General features: G+C 41.0%; 1 protein-coding gene across 4 annotated transcripts in view; it reads left to right on the top strand.

Moving 5' to 3' along the window:
• Positions 1-26,694, top strand: part of Soga3 (SOGA family member 3) — a 70,806-nt gene that overhangs the window by 36,436 nt on the left and 7,676 nt on the right. For 2 of the 4 annotated variants that reach the window (XM_028868317.2, XM_037200372.1), the window contains exons 5-6: positions 9,147-9,218; positions 14,719-17,086. In XM_028868317.2, the coding sequence (XP_028724150.2) occupies positions 9,147-9,218; positions 14,719-16,032 (1,386 nt within the window). In that variant the 3' untranslated portion in view covers positions 16,033-17,086. Of the gene's footprint in view, positions 1-9,146; positions 9,219-14,718; positions 17,087-17,509; positions 17,823-26,694 lie in introns of those variants that run through there. The other 2 variants (XM_028868316.2, XM_037200373.1) reach the window with 2 other exon arrangements.

Below are 26,694 nucleotides of genomic sequence, written 5' to 3'. Positions count from 1 at the left end.
CCCATGTCAACCTAATTTGACACTCTACCATTGATATTCCCTTCCCCGGGCGATTCTAGACAGTTTCAAGTTGACCGTTAAAACTAGCCATCCCATTATATATATATGCAATGGGTGTGACACAAATAGAAAACAGTATTTTCAGAACGACAGCACATTTTCCCTCCTAACTCTTGCACATCTGCCCTTCATCTTGAGGCCATTTGGACTACCATCTGTGTGTCTGTGTTTCTGAACTGTCATGGTCTAATGGCACGTTTTTCTCAAAAGTTGCTATTGCTTCTAATTAAAGCAATTATTTGACAGGAATGAGATAGAATCCAGACCTCCTCCACATCTTTCCAGATCTGACTTAGGTCACTAAGAATCTCATGTCATACTTCTTCTCCTTTTCGGCCACACCCATACTGAACTTCTGTTTCTCAGAAAGAGTTTTAATTACTACATAAAAGCTTTATAATTCCTTCTCTCTTCTTTTTTCCTTTTCATCTATCATGGCTTGACTACTTATACATCAGATTCAATATGAGATGCTACTTCATTCAAGAAGTCATCCCTAGCTTTTCCCATCAGGTCCAGTCAGAGACTGGATAAATCCTTTCTCCTTTGTGGTCTAATTGAAAACAATTAGGGATCACAGACTTTGGCCAGAATAAGATTCTGTTACATATTAAGTTGATACTTGTTTTTCCCCCCACATCTATTTTTCTTTCTTCCTTCCTTCCTTTATTTATTTATTTGTTTATTTACTTCTCTATTGGGAGTTACTTGTGACTGGTGCATGCCTAGCCACGTATGTAGGCATATAGAAGTAAGATGTGCTAGGAATCAGTTTTCCCCTTCCACCATGAGGGTCCTGGTAACCCAGTTCAGCTTGCCGGGCTTAAGCAATCTTACTAAAATCCCAGTAGTTACTTTAGACTTAACAGCAGCATCACTGGCTGAGGCTAGGTGAGCTGCCTCCATCTGTAATTTGGGCCACTCAGGAAGACAAAGCAGAGGGATTGCTAGTTCTGGCTAGCTCGGGCTACATAGTTGAAACTCTCTCTCAAGATAAAAAAGAAAAGCCTACAGGTTTTATTGTAGATCAGCCTCAGTGTTTCTGATTCACTGGACCTATGATGGGTCTCAAGAAGTTGCTTTTCTAACAGCTTCTTGGTGACATTAGTGATGCAGTATCAGTGACTTCACTTGGAAAAAAGTATTTGTTTATCTACTGTGCTAAGTTCTTGGTTCATCATCTTCAAAGTGATCAGCTGAGGTAGAGTATTGACATTAATTAGTGTATACTCAAGGCCAGTTAATCATCTTTTTTACATTATTGATTCTCTTGTGGCATTATTGAATTGGACAGTGAACTGGCCATGGCAAGCAAGCTGGTAACTCATCAAAGAATGATGATTGCATTGGTTTTATTATTACTGTGGCACAGGATGAAGTGGGCCATAAGCAATAATAAAATGAGTTCTTTATAAAAAATATTCAATAAATATTCATTGGAAACAAACTTAGATGTTCCTTTAGATAGCTTCTATATAGAATGTAATAGATTTTCCAACTCAGTCCTCTATATTCTTGGTATTCTTGCCAACTACTGAGTCAGAACCCACAGCTTCCAATTCTAAGAAGACTTCTGAGGTGGCTTAAAAGGGATGGAAGGCCTCGGACCTTACATATGTGGGACCATGTCCATTGGCAGACAAGGTGAAGAGGCATGATTTCACCCACCTGGGTGGTTGAGAATGTCTCATACCATGAAGGTGGTTGAGAACTCCTGAGGGAAAGGATGGGTGTAACCCATTATAGGGCAGAAATGACTGAACCATGTTTTCTCCCCCTGTTCTCTTTGGAGTTGCCTTGTGTTGCCTCAAAGGAAGTTGGGAGGTATAGTATTCTAGCAGGAAACTATCATTTCAAACTCTAAGGAGGGAGAAAAATGGAGATACAGAAAAATGGGGGCATAGATTCTTTCTTCATTGTTTCCTGCTGTGGAGGGTTGTTGTTGGAGGAACATAGTTCTGCGTTTGTTGAAGAGAGGGGGCATCTGGTCACTTAGCTGGAGGGGAGTTTTAACTTGATTGGCAGTGATGGATCATGCAAGTGCCATCCTGTGTTTCTGGAAAGACTTACTGAAAAGCAACCATTAGGCAGATAATTTGGTTATAGAGTAAAACTGAGATTTCCCGGAAAGGTGGAGGGAGAGGGAGGAGAGAGGTAGGAAAAATGGAGTGGGTCAGTGAGAGGAAGTGGACACAGAGTTGACTCACAGTGACAGTGATTAGTCCCACTGCCAGGAGAGCTGCACCAACATGAGCTAGTAGAAGCAACAGGGAGCTACAGAGCACCAAGGGAAGGGAACAGGAGAAAAGAGAGGACCAATGTAAAGAATCGTATCTGGCCTGGGGTGAAGGTTGAAGGTCCTTTGCAGCCAAAGGATGTAGTGGGTAGCCATTCCAGCTTTGATCTGGAAATTCCAACCCCCATTGAGGCTTCAGTAACTGTCACGCCTACAAGGCGGGGCCAAGAGAGGGCCCTGAAGACCTGAGATCCGAATGCGCCGGCTCTCTCTTGTTTCCTGAACCCTGGATGCTAGCTAGAGGTAGACCCAGCAGGGTTCTCCAGAGAACACCACCGGACTGTGCTACGTCTTTCCCAGAGCCTGCAACCTACCTATCCCTTTATTTGTAAGTTACGCCACTAATAAACCTCCCTTTTAACTATGTGGAGTGGCCTTAATAATTTCACCAATAAAAGTCTCTATCCACAGTGTCTGGAAGTGCCTTTTGCAGATGTATCAGGTCACAAACAGAACAAACAGAGCTGTTGTTGGGTGAGCGCCACTGGGGGAGCTTATGTGGAACTTTTTTTTCTTTCTTTTTTTCTTTTTTCTTTTCTTTTTTTTTTTGGTTATAGGGTGAAGTGCAGGAATTAATGTATTTTAAAAGACAGGGTAAAACATAAGGAAGAAAGAAGTCATCAAGGAGAGGAGCAGAGTGGGACGGAGCCAGAAGCCCATCCTTAGGAGACCTGTGGTTGAATTTTTGTCTGTACCCTGTGTCTAGGGCCCCATCGCAAACTAGGTAGGATGCATTGATGTGGAAGCAGCAGCATTTGTGGAGGAGGGCACAAATCCCACCCTTAGCAGTAGCCAGATCTAGTCCCTTTTCACTTTAGAGCCCTGCAGCAATCAAGGAATCGAGCTGGTCCTGATGGATGTTAAGCTGATCTGAGGTTTCTCTAAGGATTTTTCTGAGAGCTGATGGGACCAAGAGGTTAGTTGATTCAAGGAACCCTTCAGCCTAGAAGTTTTAATTCTGGGTTCTGAGTGACAAGAAGAGGAATAAGTGGGGTGGCTCATGATTCATTAGTCACCCAAATTGCTTTCAGGGTTTTGGGTGTGCTGATCTCTCTAACTGCTTCAAGATGACATAGGTTGCCAATTCCTGAACCCTGGATGCTAGCTAGAGGTAGACCCAGCAGGGTTCTCCAGAGAACACCACCGGACTATGCTACGTCTTTCCCAGAGCCTGCAACCTACCTATCCCTTTATTTGTAAGTTACGCCACTAATAAACCTCCCTTTTAACTATGTGGAGTGGCCTTAATAATTTCACCAATAAAAGTCAGCAGTCAGAGTGGTTCTGTCTAAGGTACCATGATAAAACTTAATGGATGGCAAAGATCCAGAACGTAAGTCAGGAGGTAATAACTGTACAACTCTGTGGAGAATATTAAGAGACAAAATTACATCAAGATGAATATAAGTCAATATAAGGTTAAATGTAATTGTATAACTGGCCAGATCATGCACCAGAGTTCTGTAGGAGAATAAAGTAAGTGTAATTAGCTGTTTGTTTACATCAGACTCCTGCATAAAGAGCAAGAACCTGGAAGCTTTGTAAAAGAAGTCAGTTAAAGTCAGCATCTAATTGACAATTTAAAAGAGAAATGACAAAATTTCCAAAGTTACCACTTAGATATTCTGAATAACTTTCCAAGGCTGTGAGTTTGAAGACAGAGTATTTGGTGGCACCTTTAATTGGGGAACATGAATGGTTAGGGTGTGAACCCCAGACTTAGCTTTGGTTAAGAGGAAAAACTGAAAAGCAGAGTAAAGGACACAACCAATTGAACTAGCATGCAGGTCTCATACCACTCAGGTGGCAGGCTTAGGTATAAGGTTTTCTTGTTCACAACATCTTCATCTGTCAGTTCAGGAGACACTGAAGGCAGAGTAATTGCTAACCTCCTCTCTGTTGAGACTTGGAGAATATGGGTGCAAACTCCAAGTTCCAGCACTGGCCAAGAGAATCCATCCCCTTGTCATGTGAGACGTGAGTTGTAATTCTTCTTTCCTGTAACTAAGGAGGAGGTTTTCCTGGTCTGGTTTCCACAGCCAGAGCAAGTGAGAACCACACAGCTGGATACAGAAGCAGCAGACTTATTTCCATACATCCTTATTCTGTAATGAGGCTAGCATGCAACTTACTCTGGTGGAATTGTGCTCCATCCAAAGGAACTGCTTGGGCCCGGGGACATTCTGCCATTCCAGTACATATGAATTGAACCCAGTTTACTCAAGCATTCAAATTTTCATGGCCAGCTTTTAAAAAATATACCTGATTTTAAATCTTATTTTCCATAAAATAAACTTTAAGTTTACTTTAAATTTGTTTTGAATGACTTGTTTTAGGCTTAATTTTAACAACATTTACTGAAAACTATATAATGGGAAAGATAAATTGGTGTTACCATCCAAGCTTGTCTCTATAAATGAATTACACTTGTTTTTAGCATGACTACAAACAGTTCTGGCACATTAAAGGATTTGATCATTTATGAGGTGACTGACCATTAACTTGTATATCTTAATTATCTTTAATAGTTTACAATAAGTTGGTAACTTTTTTAAGGTTAGGATTTTATAATTTTATCCCTGTTAGGTTTAAACCTTAAAAATTATATCTTTAAAAACTATATATATTTTTAATTAATGATCCTTCAGTATCAAAATAAACTAAACTATAAATACAGTCCACAGAAAGACAGGGAACCTCATTTTCCTTATCCTTTTACAGTGTGCTTTGACAAAATCTCAGAGGTTTTTATATGACTCAGTTTCTCCAAATAGCTAAAAAAGACTTGAGATTAGACATATACCTGTTAGTCAGTTTCTGTTAGCCTAACTAGACCATTATAACCTTAAAAATTTATAAACTTTAATCATCAAACATGTTGTTCTTAAGCTCTATTTTTAAAATTAAATAGATAGATGATAGATAGATAGATAGATAGATAGATAGATAGATAGATAGATAGATAGATGCCCTGCATATCTAACTATATGCCAGCAGAGAGCATCAGATCCTATTATAGATGGTTGTGCACCATCATGTGGTTGCTGGCAATTGAACTCAGGACCTCTGAAAGAGCAGTCAGTGCTCTAAATCACTGAGCCGTCTTTCCAGCCCCAAACCCTATTTCTCAAAAACCTTGTTCATGGTTTGTACTCATCTATTATTTTTCACTCTCAGTATAAAAGTCCTAATCCAAAATATCTTGGAGGACTGTTGTTGCCTTCTTCTTAATCCAGGGACAATAAAATAAGACAAACAGTCTTGGAGGCCTAGTGTTGCCTCCTTAGTCTAATAAAAAGGAGATACAATGATGAGCGGTGAACTCGGTAGGACTAGGAGTTTTATGGGTGCCACCATAGTTGGTTTATACCACAAGGTCAAATGAAGCACGATAGTGGTGAGGTCACTCGGCATACCTTCTTTGTAACCTTAGTAAAGACAGTGGCCAACTCACATGGATGCTTTCTCTCATGAGGTCACCAGTTAAGATGGCGGTCAACCTCATGGTTGCTTCCATCCTGCTGAGGTCATAGTTAAGGTGGCAGCAAGTCACATGACTTCTATTTACTCACAGTTGAACCCAGCTCCCTGAGAAGGTGATCCCATCAAGCACATCCTCGACTTTTTTTTTTTCTTCAATAACATCTATTTTCCTAAGCAAGAGTTGAATCCAAGTTACATATATGGTATGCTGTAGCAAATTAAGATTACTTATACATAGACTTTTAACTATTAACTCCTTTTTATGACAGATTTTAAGCTGCCCTTTCTTCCTGCTTGGAATTTTACAATATTTGAGACCACGTGCCCAATGCTTTTCTACATCCTGCAATAAAGTTTTCATTTCAGCAAAAGCTTCAAAGATATCTATAACCATAAACATTTTAGTAAACAAAACCAAGAAGAGGGGGAGGAGTATTCAGAGAACTAAAAGAACATATCCAGGGCTTGGAGGGACAGAAACAAAGGCAGGCTGAAGGCCGGAGTCCTACCCTCTCTCAGTTAGGGTCTATAAAGATACAAGTTTAGAGGCCCAACAGTGGGCAGGCATTCCGGTCTGGACAGAGTTGCAAACCAGGGCTGAGAGTCAGAGATAAGAAAGATGAATGTGAACTGAGAGTTTTACAGGTGAGGGACCTCGGAACACTCTTACCATTTTGTTTTATGGAGTCATCTTAAGTTAGTTTTGAAATTAAGATCAAAAGTTCCAAATTCTGGGCAGCGACAGTGATCGTCCAGCATATACTGAAGCCAGATTTGCATTGAAAAGCCAACGAGAGTTTCTGGTTTCAATTCTCGTAATTGCAGCTCCTTTTAGCCAGCAAACAGGCCAGGGGTGTCTTTGAGAGCAGATAATGTGAACCCTACAGTGGGTATAGGACCATGGTAAAAGCAGAGGTCAATATCCTGCTATTCAGCATGTTCCCCATGTTTTATATTGACAAAATGTGCCTGGAAGGTAGGTTGGGTGTCCCCCCAGATCCTACGATTCTTGGGTCAAGAAACTGCACTGAAAGGAAGGTTTAAGTGTGTTCCACTGGTGGAGTGGCAGGCAAATGGAAAATTTCTGAGATTCTCTGCCAAATTTTCACACAGCCAATGGAAAGTCCCCAGTGCCTTTGGCTGAGCAAATCAAGTCTAGACAGAGGTGGGTTCCCATGAACCCCCAGACCTAACCAGAGCACTTCTGAGTTCCATCCTATGAATTACTTTTTTTTTTTCTGGCATTTTGGTGTAGGTTGCATGCATGTTCTTGTGGAATGGTGCTTAGCCTCCCAGCTAGAAGGTCAGACCATGTCAGGGAAAGAGAGAAGAGAGAAGGGCAGAGATGGAGAGTGAAAAGAAATGGTTGCCTGAGAGGATCAGGTGGCCCTGCCAGGCTTTCTCAGGCCTAGGGCTGGCAAACCTAGGAGAGCCAGGGAGGTTTGTCCATTGGAGGGTGTGAGCAGCTAGTGGCCTCTGACTTCTCATCCAGGGTTTTGGCATCACAAGTTAGATCTCTGAGGTGGCTTAAAAGAGATGGAAGTCAGAAAAAGAGCAGTATCTGACTTTAGACAGGTAGGACTGTGTTCACTGGTAGATAAGGCAAAGGAGCATAATTTCACCCCCATGGATGGTTAAGAATCCCTGAGGAGCCGGGCGGTGGTGGCGCATGCCTTTAATCCCAAGACTCAGGAGGCAGAGGCAGGCAGATCCCTGTGAGTTCGAGGCCAGCCTGGTCTACAAAGTGAGTTCCAGGAAAGGTGCAAGGCTACACAGAGAAAGCCTGTCTCGAAAAACCAAAAAAAAAAAAAAAAAAAAAAAAAAAAAATCCCTGAGGAAATAAAGATATAACTATAGCTATAATAATATAATCTTTTGAAGGGACGGGAAGGTCTACAGCATGTTTCCTTCAGTAGCTCTCCCCTTCCAGAGTTGCCTTGGCTAGCTGCAAGGGAAGCTAGGAGCTGTAGTCTTTTAGGAGTAAACTATGTAGGGCTCCAGGACACTGGTTCTCAACCTGTGGGTCGTGTCCCTCACAGGGTGGTATATCAGGCATTTACATTATGATTCACAAGAGTAGCAAATTCAGAGTTATGTAGTTGCAATGAAATAATTTTCTGGTTTGAGGGGTCACCACAATGGGATCAATTGCATTAAATGGTGACAGCATCAGGATGGTTGAGAAATTACAGGTGAATATCAATGTGGTTGACCTGTGTAGTTGGAATCTCATCCCGAATAAAAACAGTTCAGCCATACATTCCACCCCCCCCCATCTGTTCAGACTCCTTCCTTTAACACGGATAGTATATGAGAAGTTGACAAATGAAGGATTTAATTTTCAGTTCTATGTATTCACACGCACAAGGCTTCCTGTTTTTAGTTGCTTCTATTGTATCGCTGTACTCCTATTCTTCTCATTGGCTTCAGACCTTTGTATTTTTATGTTTACTCACTTGTTCAGTGAATATTTTCTACCCTCTGCCAAATGGCAGGCATTTTTGTCACGGAGGTGATGCTGCACCAAGAAAAACATCCTTGCTTCCTAGAGCCCAAAACATTGCATTTCCTACCATGCATGGTAATTACTGCCTTCCTCTCTCCCTTATCTAATTTCAGCCTCTGGTGGTATGTGTGGTATCTAGTTGAACTTTGATCCTGTAGCTCAATATCTAGTGGCACAGGATAGATAATCACACATGGGTAGTTAGTATTTGCATGGTTCATTCTGATTATATTAGAGTGAGAAATGGAAGGGAGTATCAGTGATTATAGAGTGCTGGTCCATGGCACGTGCACTTGTTAATATTCTGTGAATTAGTGTTTGCTTGAATTTTAATTTTGATCAGTTCATCAAATATGGGAGAATTTAAGTAATGATCCAAATCCTGAAAGGATGAAGTTCTGTAAATTGTACGAGTCCACTGAAAGTGTCTTGGTGAACTTGTTGCAACCTAACCAACAATGGAAACAAGTCAGTCTCCTCTTCTTTTTTCTCTTGATGGTAAAGAATGCTAACAGGCCCTTGCCTGCATGTGAGCTCTCTAGCATGTTAAGTCTTGGGTCTGTATTTTGTCTGAGTTGGCTTTCTGTCTTTCACAGTAAATGACTAATTTCCAGCTTCATTCTACTATGACTTACATCTCTGTTTCCAGAAAAATGAATTCCGTCTGTCTCAGGAATTCTACCTTCCTTAGGAACTCTTTTTATTTGTCTTGGTTTCATCATATGGGATGATGACACTTAGAAACAACTGAGTTAAAAGCTATTAGTTTGCCAAATAACCATGTTCTTATTTTTTTTTCAGCTATCCTTAAAAAGAAGAGGAAGTAAAGATTTGCCAAAATCTGAAAAAAAGGCTCAACAGACGCCCACAGAGGTATGTCAAAATAAAAATTTAAAGTGCATATTAAGCGCCTCCAAATGGACATATTAATAAGCTACATTTATAAATAGACCTAATGGCTCGATAGGATAGGCTTATGTGAAACATATCAATTATGCATATCAACTATGTAGCTGTAGACACAGGTGATAACATGTGCTTAGAAAGCTAGCACCAACTAATATCATATGAACTTTACATGGCAAGCCCATGGCAACATGTTATTGGTGCATTCTGCACTGCTTTACTTGAAAACTGTATCAGAGTGCTAATTTCATTCTTTCATGATTAATGAAGTCGTTGGAATGACTGTCCCTATAGCATGTGCAGAATAAAGAATGCTGTAAGAAAAGATAATAGAAGGATCAGAGAGGATGATGATGATGATGATGATGATGATGATGATGATATCATTCTTGGTACCATCGACAAGGGAGACAAAAGGAAGGAGAGAAAGCACGGAAAAATAAAGCTTAAAAAATAAACTTAACATGGTCTGAAGACCATTGGAACCAGAGAATAATGGATGAAAGATAAACTAGCATTGATGCAGTCTCATCAGATTCATTTTCTCTGCCAGTTAAACAATTAAAGGGCAGGAAAAAATCTAGAGTGTGGCAGGTGGCTGTGGAGAATTCTCAGTCACCACAAACGGAATCAGCAGCTGAAGAAAGATATTTATTGGAGGATTGGGGGAACGCACACATGCAGCAGAAAAAGACCCTCTGCCAAGCAGAGGGGGCACTTGGAAAGCTGAAAAACCCAGTTTCTTTGGGGGGCCTGGGAGTTTTAAAGTCTATGAAGAAATTTTCTCCCTTGACTTTAGGTTGTTGATTAGCTCACAGCTGTTGGGTATTATGTTCTGATCTGGCCATGAACTAATTGAGCCAGTCCATCAGTATGGGGCCTGCTGTTGGGGGACAAAAGCCAACAAGGCCTTCGTTTTAAGTTTTCAGACTTTGGTCTCACATCAGGAGGGTGAGGAAGAAGCTGGCCATCTTGAAAATTCGCCACCTTTATTTCTTAGCCACTCCCCCAACCCCTCATGCCAGGAGGTCCGTCTAACTCCTAGTATATTAGTATCACATAAAGTCTCTCATATGTGGAACACTGATTTAATTGCATAATTATGTGACATGAAAGCAAAAGGCAAAGTATTTGGGGAGGGAGGGGGCCCATGAGCAGGAGAAATGGAGAGAAGAGGGAATTATGGGGATCAACTATGATCAAAGTACAATGATGTATATGCATGAAAATATCATAACGGAACTCATTATTTTGTACCCTAACTAAAAAACAATTAAAAAAATTTAGAAATACATTATAGTAAAAACTGGTTCTTAGACTAGGGTGGGCTAATATGTGTGTTAGGTTTTAAATAGAAAAGCAAATAAATATTTGAGACAGAAGTGGCATTGGGACGTTCCCAAACATTTAGCCAGATACTAACTTTAAGTGTGCAAGTTGGAATGTAGAGTACAAGTGCATACATTTTAATAATTACTATTGAAAGCTTTCTCTTTAGGTAGCTTTAAGCAACATGATGATGCTTTCATAGTCAAAATTTGATACATTATCTACATCCTTTCCTTAAAGCATAGCATTTTAAATCTGTTTCTCCTTTTGCTGTCTCTTTCCACCCTATTTTTTTTTGTGGGGGGGCGATTTTTTTCCTGATACTTACAGGAGAACATTGCTAAAATCTCAGAGGCTCATTCTAAGATAGTAAAACCCTTTTCTCTGTCCATAAGTTCTGTCTCTGCCCGGACTTCAGCCACCTCACTCCAAATGCTCTGCGGTGGACCATTTCACATGCTGCCAGGAACACTCTTCCTTCCTGTCATCAGTGATTAGAAGATGCCATGTGCTTCCCATCCTAAAATCACGAGTCAGCCTTGGCCAGTAATTTATCTTTCAAACCTTGCTTTTTACATATTACACTTACTATGTTAAAGTGGACTCATTTTCTCAGGAACCCCCACCCTTGTTGCTGGTTGCAGGGACCTCCTCCTTCAGGAGCATGTGGGAATAATCCTACAAAAGACATCATAGCTTTCATTAGTTTCTCAGGACAACCTAGTAACTTACAAAAGTCAAGATGCCTCACAGTCCACTAACTTTTGATTTATGGATATTAATTTCCTGGAAGGTATGTAAGTGTAGTGCTGTGGTATTGCAGATACTGCTATCATTTCTAACACATTGATTTTCAGACTATAATGTATCACATTTAAAAAATCCATCTTAGAAAGTTGATGGGGGGGAACTGCCAGTTAAAAAATTATTCCATTTTTATAAAATTATAAAATGATTTGGTTGTTCTGATAGTTTGAAGACTATTGATCCACATACTTGTGCTATTGTAAACATCCCATTTTTGTATTATAATTCTTCTTTTTTTTTTTGGTTTTCCGAGTCAGGGTTTTTCTGTGTAGCTTTTTGCCTTTCCTGGAACTCACTCTGTAGCCCAGGCTGGCCTCAAACTCACAGAGATCCTCCTGCCTCTGCCTCCGGAGTGTTGGGATTAAAGTCGTGAGCCACCACAGCCCGGCTGTATTATAATTCTTATTATGAATTGATCTGTCTTATTTAGGGCATTTTTTTTTTGTGTGAACAGGGACCATCCTATTCCACTTTGAATTATCTGTTTGTAGTGTCCAACACTTGGCATGCTTAGCACATACTTTCAAATAATATAATATTGTTTTATTTTATATGTTGATTAGAAAATGTCAGGATACTTTTTATTTGAATCTACAGTCACGGCAATGTTATCTGGCCTAACCTACTACAATCTGTATAGATTTTATATATCATTTTGTGAATCTGCTTTATGTTCTTTGATCTATTCCTTGTACCTTCCCCCAGCAGCAGACTGGCTTTCTTGAAAATGAGAAATAATATTAAGTGGAAATTGAGAGCAGTCACTTTCAGGTCAGGTTACCTATCTTGAAACTGTTGCTACATGCTGTCTATATGACCTTTGATAAGCTACTCATTCATCCTGGGACTGGGCTTGCGTGTGTGTGTGTGTGTGTGTGTGTGTGTGTGTGTGTGTGTGTGTGTGTATGTATGTGTGTGTGTGTGTGTGTTAGCTTCCAACATTAGCCTTTCAGATCAAAGCCAGGGTCAGCTTGCATCTTGATGGCCATTGATTGTTTTTATGTTCCCTTCCTCGTACATCATTTTTATCTTCCTGTGAGTGAGTGAGACATGGGCAGAAATCACAACTTGTTTCCCACCTCAGAGAATTTTGAATTTTCTTGCCTTTTTTAATACAGAAAAGTGGAGCATATATTTTACCACTCAATTACTTTGGACAGAACAAATTTCTGTGAACCATTTTTTTCAATAATTATGTATGGCATTTTTATGCCCAGTTTTAAATGCAGCCTTCAAATAGGTTATAAGATAAAGAGACAGAAAGCACATTGGCATGCAGAGTTCTTAAACTCTCAGAGTTGCATAAGCTAGCACATTTTGTATCTTGAAAAGACTTAGCTTCTAATAAGTAAATGAATTTCTGTGTCCACCTCCCCTTACTACATGTTAAGACTAAGTCTTAACATGACTTAGTCACATGTAGGAAATTTCCAACTCTTAAATATGTGTTTATTCCTTTCGGTAAGAGAGCTGATGTGCATACAAATCAGACATGTTTCTATCTTTGGTTTGCTCGACATAGCACAGTGCAGAATTGTTCTGCTCCACTCTGTGATTTGTATCACACCCACTGTTGTGCAAATTAGATTAAAACCACACCATATGTCAATAGAAGAAAGATTTTTCTGTAATAGAAAATGAAGTTTCTGCCATATAGGTGACTCTGCCCAGCTACCAAGTCTCATCTAAGTACGTTTTCCAATAAAACTTAGTGTATGTGAAATCACATTTGATATTGACTAGTCAGCTCTCCTCTCTGATTGTTGACCTACTGGGTAATGAGTCTTTCTCTGTCCCACCAGCTCCCAAATATTGACATTGAGACGTCTTATAAATTATGAAAGCTCAGCCTATAGCTTAGGCTGGTTCCTAATTAGCTCTTATAACATAAATTAACCCATTTCTATTAATCTACATTCTGCCACATGGCTCATGGATGTTACCTCTCCTCTTGCATGTCCTGCTTGCTCTGTATCTCTTAGCACCTCTGCCTTTCTTCTTCCCAGAGTCCTCTCTATCCCTGGAAGTCCTAACTATACCTCCTGCCTAGTTATTGACTGTTCAGCTCTTCATTACACCAGTCACAGCAATACATCGTCATACAGTGTACAAATATCCCACACTGCTACATGACCTGCCAAACCTTTGAGCATTTCTTACCCTTGTGACTTTCTTTTCATCTCTTGTTTGGTTGCCTTCATGAACGTTGCAATAGTTTCAGTCATCACATCAAGTCATCTTGTTCTGACAACCTTCAGTCAAATACAAGATAACTTTAGGTTTCAGAGCATAAATTTTCATGATCTCAGCCCTGAGATTCCACATGCCTACTGGTAGATGTGTATATAGTCCCCATTCAACACTGTCCCATAAAGACAGCATTATAAATACCAAAATCCACATTCATTACCAAGAATTTGTTTCTCTTTGTTCCTTCTGTTCCTGAAGTCATCAGTAGTATCTACCAAGACCCTAAAGTTCAGAACTTCAGGGTTATTTTTTCATCTTCGGCTGCTGTGGTCTTAAACACTGTAAGGTGTCTTTGATCTCAAGAGCCTCCTGCAAGGCTGCTTCATTCTCTTCTTCTGGAATGGACTCTCTAATGGAAGCTTTCTGTGATGTATCCTTTTAGCCTCCACTCTGTGCATTACTGAAAGCTGTTTCACCTCAGCTCTCTGTGTTCTTCTCTATGCTCATGCATGGCTTCTCAGGGAAAACACGGGGCAGCACATCCTAGTTCTTCAACTTTACCCCACTGTGCATTACTGAAAGCCGTTTCACCTTGTCTCTCTGTGCTCACACACGGCTTCTCAAGGAAAACAGAGGGCAGCACACCCTAGTTCTTCAACTTTATCCCACTGCCCTAGTTTCCTTATTTGAGCCTCTGTTCTAGAAACAGCTCAAATGGTAACACTGCTGCAATCGGCGGGAATACAGATTCTGCTCTGTCACCTACTAACCTGTGCTCTGCTATGATAAGCCTTCTCATCTGTAAAGAGGTAAAAGTTCCAGCTGCTCTGATGGCTGGAGTGAGGCCATAAAGGTAGAAGGAGTGTGGTGTTCAGCCTCTGCTGAATAGTGGTGGCCAAATTTCCCCCTTCTCCTATCCTCTTTTCTTGCCAGAACACACACACACACACACACACTACCTTAATTTTCAGTTGGGCAAAGAATGTAAGTGATGTGGAGAAAACACACAGCTCTCTTTGTGACGTTAAGTAGTAATTACAAGGAAAAGGAAGTTATTTTTGCAGATGTCCTTTCTTGGTTGCTTTCTCTATTTGCATAGAAATGACCTCCTGTCCTTTTCCCCCACTTCCCCCCTAATGAGGAGGACAATGAGGATTTGAAGTGCCAGCTGCAGTTCGTTAAGGAAGAAGCTGCCCTGATGAGAAAGAAAATGGCCAAGATTGACAAAGAAAAGGACAGATTTGAACATGAACTCCAGAAGTACAGATCCTTCTATGGGGATCTGGACAGCCCTCTACCCAAAGGAGAAGCTGGGGGGCCTCCCAGCACCAGGGAGGCCGAGCTCAAGCTGCGGCTGCGGCTGGTGGAGGAAGAGGCCAACATCCTGGGCAGGAAAATAGTGGAACTCGAGGTGGAGAACCGAGGCCTGAAGGCGGAACTGGACGACCTGCGGGGCGATGATTTCAATGGCTCGGCCAACCCCCTCATGCGGGAGCAGAGCGAGTCCTTGTCGGAGCTGCGGCAGCACCTCCAGCTGGTAGAGGACGAGACGGAACTGCTGCGGAGGAACGTGGCCGACCTGGAGGAGCAGAACAAACGCATCACCGCGGAGCTCAACAAATACAAGTACAAGTCCAGCGGCCACGACAGCTCGAGGCACCACGACAGCGCCAAGACGGAGGCCCTGCAGGAGGAGCTGAAGGCGGCGCGCCTGCAGATCAACGAGCTGAGCGGCAAGGTCATGCAGCTGCAGTACGAGAACCGCGTGCTCATGTCCAACATGCAGCGCTACGACCTGGCCTCACACCTGGGGATCCGCGGCAGCCCCCGCGACAGCGACGCCGAGAGCGACGCCGGCAAGAAGGAGAGCGACGACGACTCCCGGCCTCCCCATCGCAAGCGGGAAGGGCCGATTGGCGGCGAGAGCGACTCGGAGGAGGTGCGGAACATCCGCTCCCTCACGCCCACCCGCTCCTTCTACCCGGCACCGGGACCCTGGCCCAAGAGCTTCTCCGATCGACAGCAGATGAAGGACATCCGCTCCGAGGCCGAGCGCCTGGGAAAGACCATCGATCGGCTCATCGCCGACACGAGCACCATCATCACCGAGGCGCGCATCTACGTGGCCAACGGGGACCTGTTCGGACTGATGGACGAGGAGGACGACGGCAGCCGCATCCGGGAGCACGAGCTGCTCTACCGCATCAACGCGCAGATGAAGGCCTTCCGCAAGGAGCTGCAGACCTTCATCGACCGCCTGGAGGTGCCCAAGTCTGCGGATGACCGCGGCGCCGAGGAGCCCATATCCGTGAGTCAGGTACAGTTCTGCCTTTTGCGAGCCATGGCGATGGCGAGGCTGGCCCATGGAGCTGCGGTCCCTCGTGGGGCATCTCCGACCCCGACTTCCACATCCTACCTTAGGGAAGTTCCATCTCATAGCCTTGCGGGGCTTTGAAGCCCCAAAGGCACTTGTGTTTTCACACTGTATTCCACCAGGCAGAGGTTCCCGAAACCGGCTAGGTCAATAACAATTATTCCTTCCTGTTCTGCAGAAGGGGAAATTCAACACCAACACAGTCAGGTTTTGTGGAATGACTGATGGATTTTTAAATGCACATTATCATTTTAAAAGGTCAACATTTTTTTTTTCAGTATTTCCCTAACAGATTGGCTGGCATAAACATACTCAATAGGAACCCTCAAGTGTTTATTTGAGGTTTGTGAGCAAGGTTCAAATTGAGTTGTAAGATGATAAAAAATAACCAAATAAACCGGGGGAAGCGGTGCACACCTTAATTCCCAGGACTTGGGAGAAGTAGAAACAGATGGGTCTCTGTGATTATAGGCCCCCAGGGCTGCATAGCGAGACTCTGTCTAAAAGTGTTTTTTTCTTCCTAATTAAACAAGATTAACCAGTACTTCTGATGAATGTTCAAACTGGTAGTAAGGAGACATGATTCTGTGCCCAGAGCCCTATGGGTAAGACACATACAAGCTGCCCCTTTAGCTAAATTGAGGCAACACGGTGGTTATTTCTGGTTAGAACACCATCAGTTCAATAGTGGAGCTCCAGAGTGAGAAGTTCGTAGCATAGCTTTAAGGCGATACTAATTCAAAGAAATAATAATAAGTGTTCCAGCACAGGGGAAAGCAGCATTTCCCTCCTGACTTGTAGAGGCATTACCGGATGAATGGGACTCAGCAGCTTTGGCCAGGTATGGTGGCCACTGAAAGATCACTGCATTTTGCCCACGTTAACCACATAAAAGATCTTTATGGAGCCAAGCAGGCAGTGCCGCCCCCTCGCAGCAGCCTGATGTCCTGTGTCCATTGGAGAACCCACCGAAGTACAACAGCATGCATGGCTTTGAACACACTGGAGACACCGATGTTTAAAACCCAGTCTATGCGCAGAAGCATGACGTCAGATTACTTGCCTGTTGACCTCAGCTAGAGAACTTGCAGCCCCATCGCTTATATTGCACGTTGCTATGCTTTGCTGTGGGAGGAGCGGGGTGGGGGATGGTGGGGGTGGTGGTGGGGTTGGGGAGTTGGGGGGGGTTCTGATGGAACTTAATGGCTTTCACAAGGTTAAATTTTACTCTTTCCTATTTAGTAAGGTTTGGTACTAGTTTTTGGTTTTCATTTTGCAGGTTTTTTTGAATACCAAGCATGTGGTGTTTTGCAGCTATACTCTTGGGGGGAATATTTATTTATTTATCAGAGTGAGAGAAAATGCTGTTTATATATTATATATATATGTATTTATATATTATAATAAAATATTTTAAGAATTTGCAAATATAGGCCTAATTGGGGAGAGATATTATTATTTTAGGTTGAGTCAGTGCTTTGATAAGTTGATATGAACATAAGCTTTAAAAATGACTACTAATTAGCTCTTCTCCCTGTCTCCACATTTGCCTTCCCAGATGTTCCAGCCCATCATTTTACTTATTCTCATCCTTGTATTATTTTCATCACTTTCTTACACAACAATATTTAAACTTGTCTTCCTTTTCACACTGTTTTTTGTACTGTAAGCCCTCCATTGTTTATCATTCCTTGTAGTGTTTTCAGTTGTTTTATTTTGTCCACCCTTCAAGACAAGACATCCAAGAAGTATCATTTCTGTAGTAACCGAGGCTGTAAAAACACTGAAGACTGCATATCTCTGTAAAAAGACACAACTCATCTCACACTGTCAAATTCAATAGGAAACCCCAATGACCAAACGATTTTCAGGTAAGGAAAAGAAAGTGTAGCAGATTTTTGTGTACATAATATTTTGCCCCTTTCTTTTGTATATATGTTCTGTACTTTTAATTCGTAATTGACAGGTTAACTCTAAAAAAATGGACTAAGTCTCACAATCAATTCCTAGGAATTGAGTGTTAATTCAAATTTGGAAATGTTTAAGTTGGTCACATTTTCAAAAATCATGTAAAGGCATTAAGTATCAGTAAATATTGATGTTTTGTAAACTATCTGATATAGATTATATAGATTTATGCACACGGTGTTACTTGTGTTAGACCAAAAAGAAAATGTCAGTGTCCAATAAACATCTGTAAAAAAAAAATGATAAATGATGAAATATAGCTCTCTTGGAAAGTAAATAATATGTTCTGAAGCTGATATGTTTTGTCTTCAAAGATTTGCTATGAAAACATGAGGACCCAAGTTTGAATCCCCAGGCTAACTGATGAGTCTAACTGATCTTTTAGTTCAATAAGAAACCAAATAGTCCCCCTTATTTGATTTACCTCACTTTCCACCAATCTGCTATCTCTCCACTTATGTATCATATATGAAGCTATGTATTGCTGACCCTTCTTTTCTATGATAAACTACCACACAGGACTGCCTTCACAGCAGAAAATATGCTAGCAATATAGCATGAGGAAGAGCTTAAGAAGGGAAATAAATACAGTATCTAGAATGTCCTTGAGTTACAATCCAAACCGAGTGGAGCTACTCTGTAAACCTAGACTTACTTTGGTGAACCCTACATCCCTGTTTTGTTGTCTATACCTAAAGTCACCTGGGTGGACTCTATGTCTCAGAGATTCTGCTCTGTCCATCTTGGTGGTGGTTTACTCACTGGAATCCTGGAATACATAGAAATTCCAGCAGTGGACCCAGGTGTGGTGGCACATGCTTGTAGCCTCAATACTAGGGAAGCTAAGACAAGAGGATTGTGAGTTCAAAGTTAGTCTGGGCTATCCAGCCAGACCTCAGGAAAAAAAAAGAATAAAAGATATTATATTCTTCTTAGTTCACATATTGATCAGTGCATGTGAAACTCTGTGATAAAATGAAGTATCTTGACCACAGGAAACAGATAATGTGGGAAAGTTTTTTAGTTAAAGATGTGCAGGTAAGTAGGCCTTTGGGATCCTAGGAACTTAATCTGCAGAAGAGTGTTTTCCCTCACCCCCTACAGCTCCACTTCTCCTTAAATATTAGATGTAGGAAAATTTTGCTAGGGTTCAGTAGGTAAGAGAATTTTCTGTGAGAATATGAGGACCCAAGTTTGAATTCCCAGAACTCACATAAAATACTGTGCAGAGGGCATGGAGATGGACCAGCAAGGAAAGTAGAGGAGGAAGACATTCATCATCTTCCTCTGTCCTCCACCTGTGCATGTAGTTACTTGCATGCAGTAACACCACCACCACCACCACCATAACCACACACAACATATACATTCACACAAACACACAGCACAACATACACACACACACACACACACACACACACACTTAAATTTAGAAAAATTTACAGTAGTTGAAAAGTTCAATTTAACTGCTCTTAATGTCCATTATCTTTGTCTTTGCTTGGGATTTTTCTTTGTACTTTGATTACTTTGTTATAATTGTTTCTGAAGAAAAGAAAATGGTGTTGTCTGATGAGTGGTTTACCAGCAATTGGAATCAGTCAATAGATAGATTTTTGTTTGATTTCGTGTTTCCCTTTGGTTTTCCAGTGTTAGCAGGTGGAAACCAGGGTCTTCTGTATGGCAGGCAAATACTCTACCATAGAATTACATGACCAGCCACATTTGACTTTTACTCTTTAAATTCAAAAGGCTAAGGATTAGGTAGGCGTTCATAAGGAAATAAGAAAGAAAGGAGAAAAAAAATTATGCTTGGTCAAATTAGTGACACACACTTGCATCATAGCATTGGGAGACAGAGGCAGGACACCATGGCAAAGTTGACATCAGCTTGGTTTACAATTTGAGAGTCTAACTCAAAACCAACTAGTCATACAACAACAACAGCAACAACAACACACCTCAAAAATCCCAATCTGTCAGCTAGATTTTTGGTAATTTTCTAAGCCACAACCTCAATGAAACTGAACATAAATGTTAAAGAGTTGAAATTGAAATTTGCCTGAAATGTCTATGGCACTTGGAGTCAGAGACCCTACAGTCAAGCAGTGGTTCTTAGCTAACTGTGGAGCCTCTGGAAATCCATGAGAATGCTTCAAGATGTCCCAATGACTGAGCAGTTCTCTACAGTGCTGGTACCATTTTTAAAAGATGGGGCTGGGGAGAAGACGTACAGCACCTAGTGCTCTTGCAGAGAACCCAGGTTCTGTCTCCATCACCCAAATGCCATCTCACAACTGTTTATCTACAACTCCAGCTCCAGGGGACCCAATGCCCTCTCTCTGGCCTCTGTCAGCACCGCACGCATGTGATGCATATACAGACATGCAGGCAAACAATCAAACACATAAAAAATAAGAGCAAATCTTCAGAAAGAAAGAAAAACTCTCTTCACTAATGCAATTTTTCAAAACTAACAAAAATCAAAGAAGGCGCAAGAAATACTAATGTAAGGAGAAGGAGAACCAAGAAGAAAAGAATGCTGAGTACAGAGTCAGGCACACTCACAGATAACTAGATGTGCACAGTAAGTCAGACCCTCACAATGATCCACTATGCTGTAACAACAAAAGCCTTAGACTTTCTTAAAGTTACTGGAAATATTGGTGGTGGGAGTGAAGGAACTTCAGCAATGACTTGTGCTGACTGAACTAGACAAATAGCATCATCTTTAGATATTTTTTTTGGCGGTCATGCTTATCCTGGCCACAGAAACATTGATATGAACTCATAAGACTGATTTTTATACAGTAATTTTATGTGACTGTTACCTCCCAGCCGTGCCTTCCATAGATAAAACTCTCCTAACATGCCTGGAAGGGGATCGCAGACTGAAACAGGACTGTTATGACTACCGTTGCATATCCTGGGGGCTTTGGGTTCCCTCTGACAACATCTGTAAACTTTAGGATGCAAGTTTACTGCCCCAGTGAATTCTAAGAAAGCTATTTCTAACTTTGGCCCATCAGCTGTCCAGCCAGGTTTCTACTGTACTTCAGCATGTACACACATTTATGATGGCCATTCAGAAAGTGTGTAGAGCTATAGACACAAATGATTCCTGCTATGTTCCTACGAGACACACAGAGAGAAAGAGAGAGAGAGAGAGAGAGAGAGAGAGAGAGAGAGAGAGAGAGAGAGAGAGGACCTGATGTGGTCTGTAACAAGTGCATTGGAGTCAGATGGTCAGAATCCGCTGTGTCGAAGAGAGACTGTGCTGATGAGCTAGAGAGAGAGAAAGATGGTCTCAGAAAACTACCAATGAAGTGACCTTTCTCCGATTTTCTTATAACGAGGCTCTTCTGTAGGATCCTAGTACTTAGAGTTGGGAAGAAAAGTTAAGAAAGATGGTGCCCAAGACCTGTGAGGAGTCCCTAGTTCCCCCTCTTTCCATCATCATCTCCCTTCACCGCCACCACCACAAATACCACCACCCCCAGGTCTTTGATCTCATTGCAGCATTATTTTTGTTGCTTTGTTCAGTGAACAGTTATTTTATTTTTGCTAGTTTTAAATGATCAGCCTCACGAAACCTCCCAGTTGTTGAGACAAAGAATCTTCTATTCTCATGTGTTCAAAGCTAAGTTATTTAAATGCCATGCTGGAAATCATTTTGTAAAGTAAAAATTACTGTAGAGAATTCCCTCCTATGGCACATTCTTGGGCACAGGAACAAGAGCCTTTGTTAATTTAGCCTACGTTTTAGAAAAAACAGGAATCGGCTTGGTTATTTTTAAATAAAAATAACTGAAACTCATTAAACAAAGGGAAGTTTGGTGCCAAACAAGGAATGTGCAGTTTATGTGGTAGGCTGGGATGTGGCTGTTTAATTATCTGCCATTGAAGTTTGGAATGTCAGCCTGGCAGCTCAGCCTTAACTCCAAAAGTCTATGCGATGTTTTAGCTACATTCTCATAGAGCTATGACCCAGTCTCACCTGGTAGAATCTGGTGCCCTAATTGACTGTAGGGAATGAACAGGAACTGGCAGAGGGTCAAATTAAAATGTGAGAGAAGTTAACTGTTTGTTAAAATAATGGAATTTGGTACAATTAAAAAAGAGTATCCATAAAGGCATATCTTCTAGAGCCCTCTTTACAAGCCATAAGGTACAATGAGATAAGCAGTTTTAGATCTGTTTGTAATCTGCTTTGGGGTAGGTGAGATTGTTACAAACACAATTTGATGAAAATAACACTCTGTGAATGTGTCCCATTATTCTCACGACACTAGTAAGATTTCAGAGAGAAATAACAGAAGAAGACATTGTGGCCCATATACACTGTGATGAATGCAGTAGCATCCAACATGTTTCTAAATAGTGCTTTTGTATTGCTAGTTAGGAGGGAGGAAGAAATGATGGCTCCTTTTTATGATGGCCATTCTGAAAGTTTGTAGAGCTATAGACACAAATGATTCCTGTTATGTCCTAATCCACCCCAACCATGCCTTCTCTGCTTGAAATTCTATCTATCTATCTATCTATCTATCTATCTATCTATCTATCTATCTATGTATCTGTCTGTCTGTCTTCTATCTATCATCTATCTCTATACACACATATATGTGTGTATATATATGTATGTATATACAGAGAGAGCTACACACACACGCGCGTGTGTGTGTGTGTGTGTGTGTGTGTGTGTGTGTGTGTGTACATATTATGGTCTTTGTATATCAATACAAAGACTCAGTCTGTGTATAGTTTGCCATTCTTTTTCATGACTATCTATAGTTTTTGTTGTTATATTTTAAAAACACCTGCCATTTCGTGTAGTATTAACTCCTGAACAGAAAAAAAACCCACGCTTTTAAATTTACCTATTATGTAGAATTTCCAAAGTAGAGCTTTTACATGACAAAGTACCCAAACTAATTTATTCTGGAGTTCACTTGCTCCCTTGGAATCTTAGCACCTTCATTTGGAGGTTTATCACCTACTGGGGTCAGGCTACCACATGGAGGGCCTTCCTATTGTTCTCACATGCTTGGACTCCTTGAAGAAAAAGCCACAGTGAAGCAGACAAAGGAGAGAGTTGGAGAGAAGTGAGCCTCTCCATAGTCTTGGACATGACAGTATTGATGTGAGAACACACTCAGGAGATAAACTCATGTCTTTGATCATAACCTGACTTTAGAAGGAATGAAACTGATTCCAAAATATCTCCTTGTTTGAAATTACTGACTTTTTAGGAAACAAGTAGATTCAAAATATTACAGTGGATTAGGAATATGATTGTGCAAATTATTTCAAAGGCACTAAGACCCACAATATACTATAAGGGTCAGACATGGACTCTTTAGTCTATGGTATACAGACACTAAAGTATCTCTCCATTAAATACTACAACTTTTAATCTCTCTTTACGGACATCTGAGATGTTTGCAGACAAGCTTTCCTTCCCAGTATTATGTTTACAGGCTCACATGGACTCTATGAGATGCCTTCACCTGGGGGGGGATGAGTCTGGCAGCTGTAGAAGTCTTCTGATTACATTAGGTCCATAGGTTACACTGAAGAGTGTGACCTCAGTCTTCTCATCATTGTTCTGGCCTCAAAAATCAAGCTCCCACCCCTGCCTCTTCCGTTCCAGAAGAACGCTCCTTTTTCTCACTCATGACCTGTAAATCAAAGAGGTGACTGGCCCAAGCTCCCATCAATGCTTCTGCTTGTTTGTTCCTTCCTGTCTTTCCTGTATGGCACGGGTTCTCCGTTTCTGTGCCCTCTGTGAAGAGCCAGCAATCGGCTTCCTATATCACTACCATTTTAGCAGACAGCTTTTGGAAATATGATGCTACTGTCCAAGAGTGGTAACTCTAACACTTTTAGTAGAGACCTTTGGGCTGTGCACTTTTTAGAACACTATTGATTAATTCCTGTTCCTCCAAACCACACTCCCTAAATGGCCTATCTGAACCAGGCTTGGCCTCCAAACTTACTAACAAAGAGAAGCGACTCAGGGTGGCCCTCTTGTGGTGAACACTGACTAGATACCCTTAGCAGAGTCCCTTCATTATTTTGATTCTATAGTCATTATCAGTAAATCACAGATCTGTAAATAATATAAAGAGATGCTAAACACAAATTTTAAAACTTAAAGAAAGGCCTCTTACTAATTTTTAATTACACATATTTCTCAAATGTTGCTTTTTTTTTTTTTTTACTCAGAATTTGCACCAACACTTAAGAATAAAGTCTGATAGTTAGAGGTGTTTCTTTGGACTATTTCTTACATGTGGAAGTGCCTCTATATAAGCTCCATGACAGATCTGCTTGACGAAAATATCTATGGACATGTCACCAGATCCGAAAATAGAAGAAGGAGCCAGCATTCCATGATTCTAGGGGGAAACATCCAACACTGGAAAAATAGTGCACTCGATGAGATGTAGTATTCTAAGTATGTAACTTCTTAAGGAAAAAGCATTCTTTGTGCAGCTATCCCAACTTTTACCCAGACTCGGAGCCTCATATGCATCTAAGTCATGTTTATTCTGTTAACACACACTTAAAACTCTGCTCTTCTAGGATGTAGAGAATGTAAGATTACACTTGACGGCGGGGGTGGGGGGGATCAAAAGCCTAGATCTCCACATTGGATGATCTGACTGAAAAAAATTCAAAACAGGGGGATGTTCCAGCTTTTATATATGTAGTTCAATATAAATCTCTGAGCAGTGAGAGCAATGGCTGGTTGCAACGCTAAACTGAGTCCTGGGTGGAACGCTATACGTAACTACCAGAAAAGGCTCCCGCATCTATTTGTTGGTTCGTTTCATGGACGTGAAGAGTCATGCTGCAGAGCCCATTTCTGGGACTCTTCTAGAGTTGACAGCTTTTGAAGTATATGGGTTTGTCTTATTCTTCAAATCCCCATAGTTTGAGCTGGGACATTGTTGTTTCTCTTCAGTGTTTGTTTGTTTTTTTTTTTTTTTAAAGTGAAAATTTAACTGAAATATCCCAGATCTCTTTTCCTTATGAACTAGAAAGAAAACTTGAGGTTGAAGAGCTTTTCTGAACAACTGAGGCCATGTACATTAAGAAATTGTACAAGGCAGACGTTCTTCTGGAAGAAATGACTACCTGAAATACATTACTCATAGTATGGCCTCCAACATTAGCATGAAAAGAATGATCTCATTTTTTTTTTCCCCAAAGTTATCTGTGACCCAGTCCATTTTCATGTCATTTCTAAAGAGAACAGAAACACAGTGCCCTTTTTACTATTAAATATGACTGAATGGTAAAGAAGGGAGGAAAAAAGTATACAAACATGAACTTAGACGCTCTCCAGCCCTGTAACAGCCAAAATTGTCCCGGTTCAAAGAGAGTAAACAAATAACTACTTTGGGGTGCTTAAAGGTCACCCAGCAGACAGAAAACTATAGAGTGTGTCATGTCACGCTTAAAGCCATACTGCTGTGTTTATGCCCATATTTTTTTTTTCAGCTACTGAGCCAGAATTATTATGTCTTTGTATTTTGGTCCAGAATTGTTTTTTTTTTTTTTAATAGCTAAGGACACATGCCTCTTTAACATTTTATTTACTAATTGTTTCGTGTGTGTGTGTGTGTGTGTGTGTGTGTGTGTGTGTGCGCGCGCGCGCGCGCGCTTGCATGCATAGGCATATATATGTAGAAGGCAGAGTATAACTTTGAGGAGTCAGTTCTCATGCCCCACCTTGTTGGCATGGGTTATCTAGTTCCAGCTGCTGTGCTGAATATTACTAGCTTCGGGACAATTCTCCTAACCTTGCCTCCCATCTCTCCATGGGAGTGCTAGGGTTACAGATGCACACCAGCTCATCCAGGTTTTCATACTGCTTTCAGGGATTGCACTAGGGACACTAGGCTTACATAACTAGTGCTTTTACCCATGGAGCCATCTTCCTAGGCTCCAAGCCTTGATTACCAAAATCAACACTCAGCTATATGACTTTTACTCTCATACTTGATGGAGAGACTATCACCTCCCTTGATTCAACATAGAAGAAAACAGAATTCGACAAAGCCGGAAACCATCAACATACTCTCCAGTCACAATCAACGTCCTTATCCCTAATCTTGGCTTTTGTCCTTTGAATTGGTTAGAATTTTGAATTTCAAGGCACTGCACTGGGAGTAGAAGGTCCTGGATTCTATTCTTGTCTTCATTAGTATTGTGACCTTGAGCAGATGACTTCACATCAGGGCCTCCTCCTTCGCTGTAAAACGAGAAGGTTAGACAGATGACTTCAGAGGCTCTTTTCGGCTCTAAATTCTGTTAACTGTGGAAACACCTGCTGGTGTCATTTATGTGTTCAATATCCCTCTTTCGCTTTTCCAAAATGTTCTAGTTTGTGGACAATGTTGTCATTAGTACAAATGCTTTTAAATCCTTTTTTAATGATTTGCTGTGTTATTTTTTAATAGCACCTAGTGCTTCTCCATTCCCTTTTATCAAGATATTTGTGTATATTCAGTTACACTTAGAAATTGGATTAGCAGGTATTCAATCGTGAGTGTATAATTCTTTCTAAAATGAGAGCAATCACTTGGGTGTGTTTCTTATTTTAAGGTGAAATCAAGTGCTCAAATGGCTTACAGACAATCATATGGCATTACACAATAAATCACATGTTTTCCATAAAAATGTTCCATTATTCTAACACCTACTTAAAAATGGCAAATGGCTTAATAAGTAAAAAAAAATCACCACTACTGTGGGACTGAGTATGCC

This window comes from Peromyscus leucopus, chromosome 8a (genome assembly GCF_004664715.2).
Source record: "Peromyscus leucopus breed LL Stock chromosome 8a, UCI_PerLeu_2.1, whole genome shotgun sequence".
NCBI lineage: Eukaryota > Metazoa > Chordata > Mammalia > Rodentia > Cricetidae > Peromyscus > Peromyscus leucopus.
Note: the sequence above shows the minus strand (reverse complement) of the source record. Positions and strands in the feature narration are given on the sequence as shown.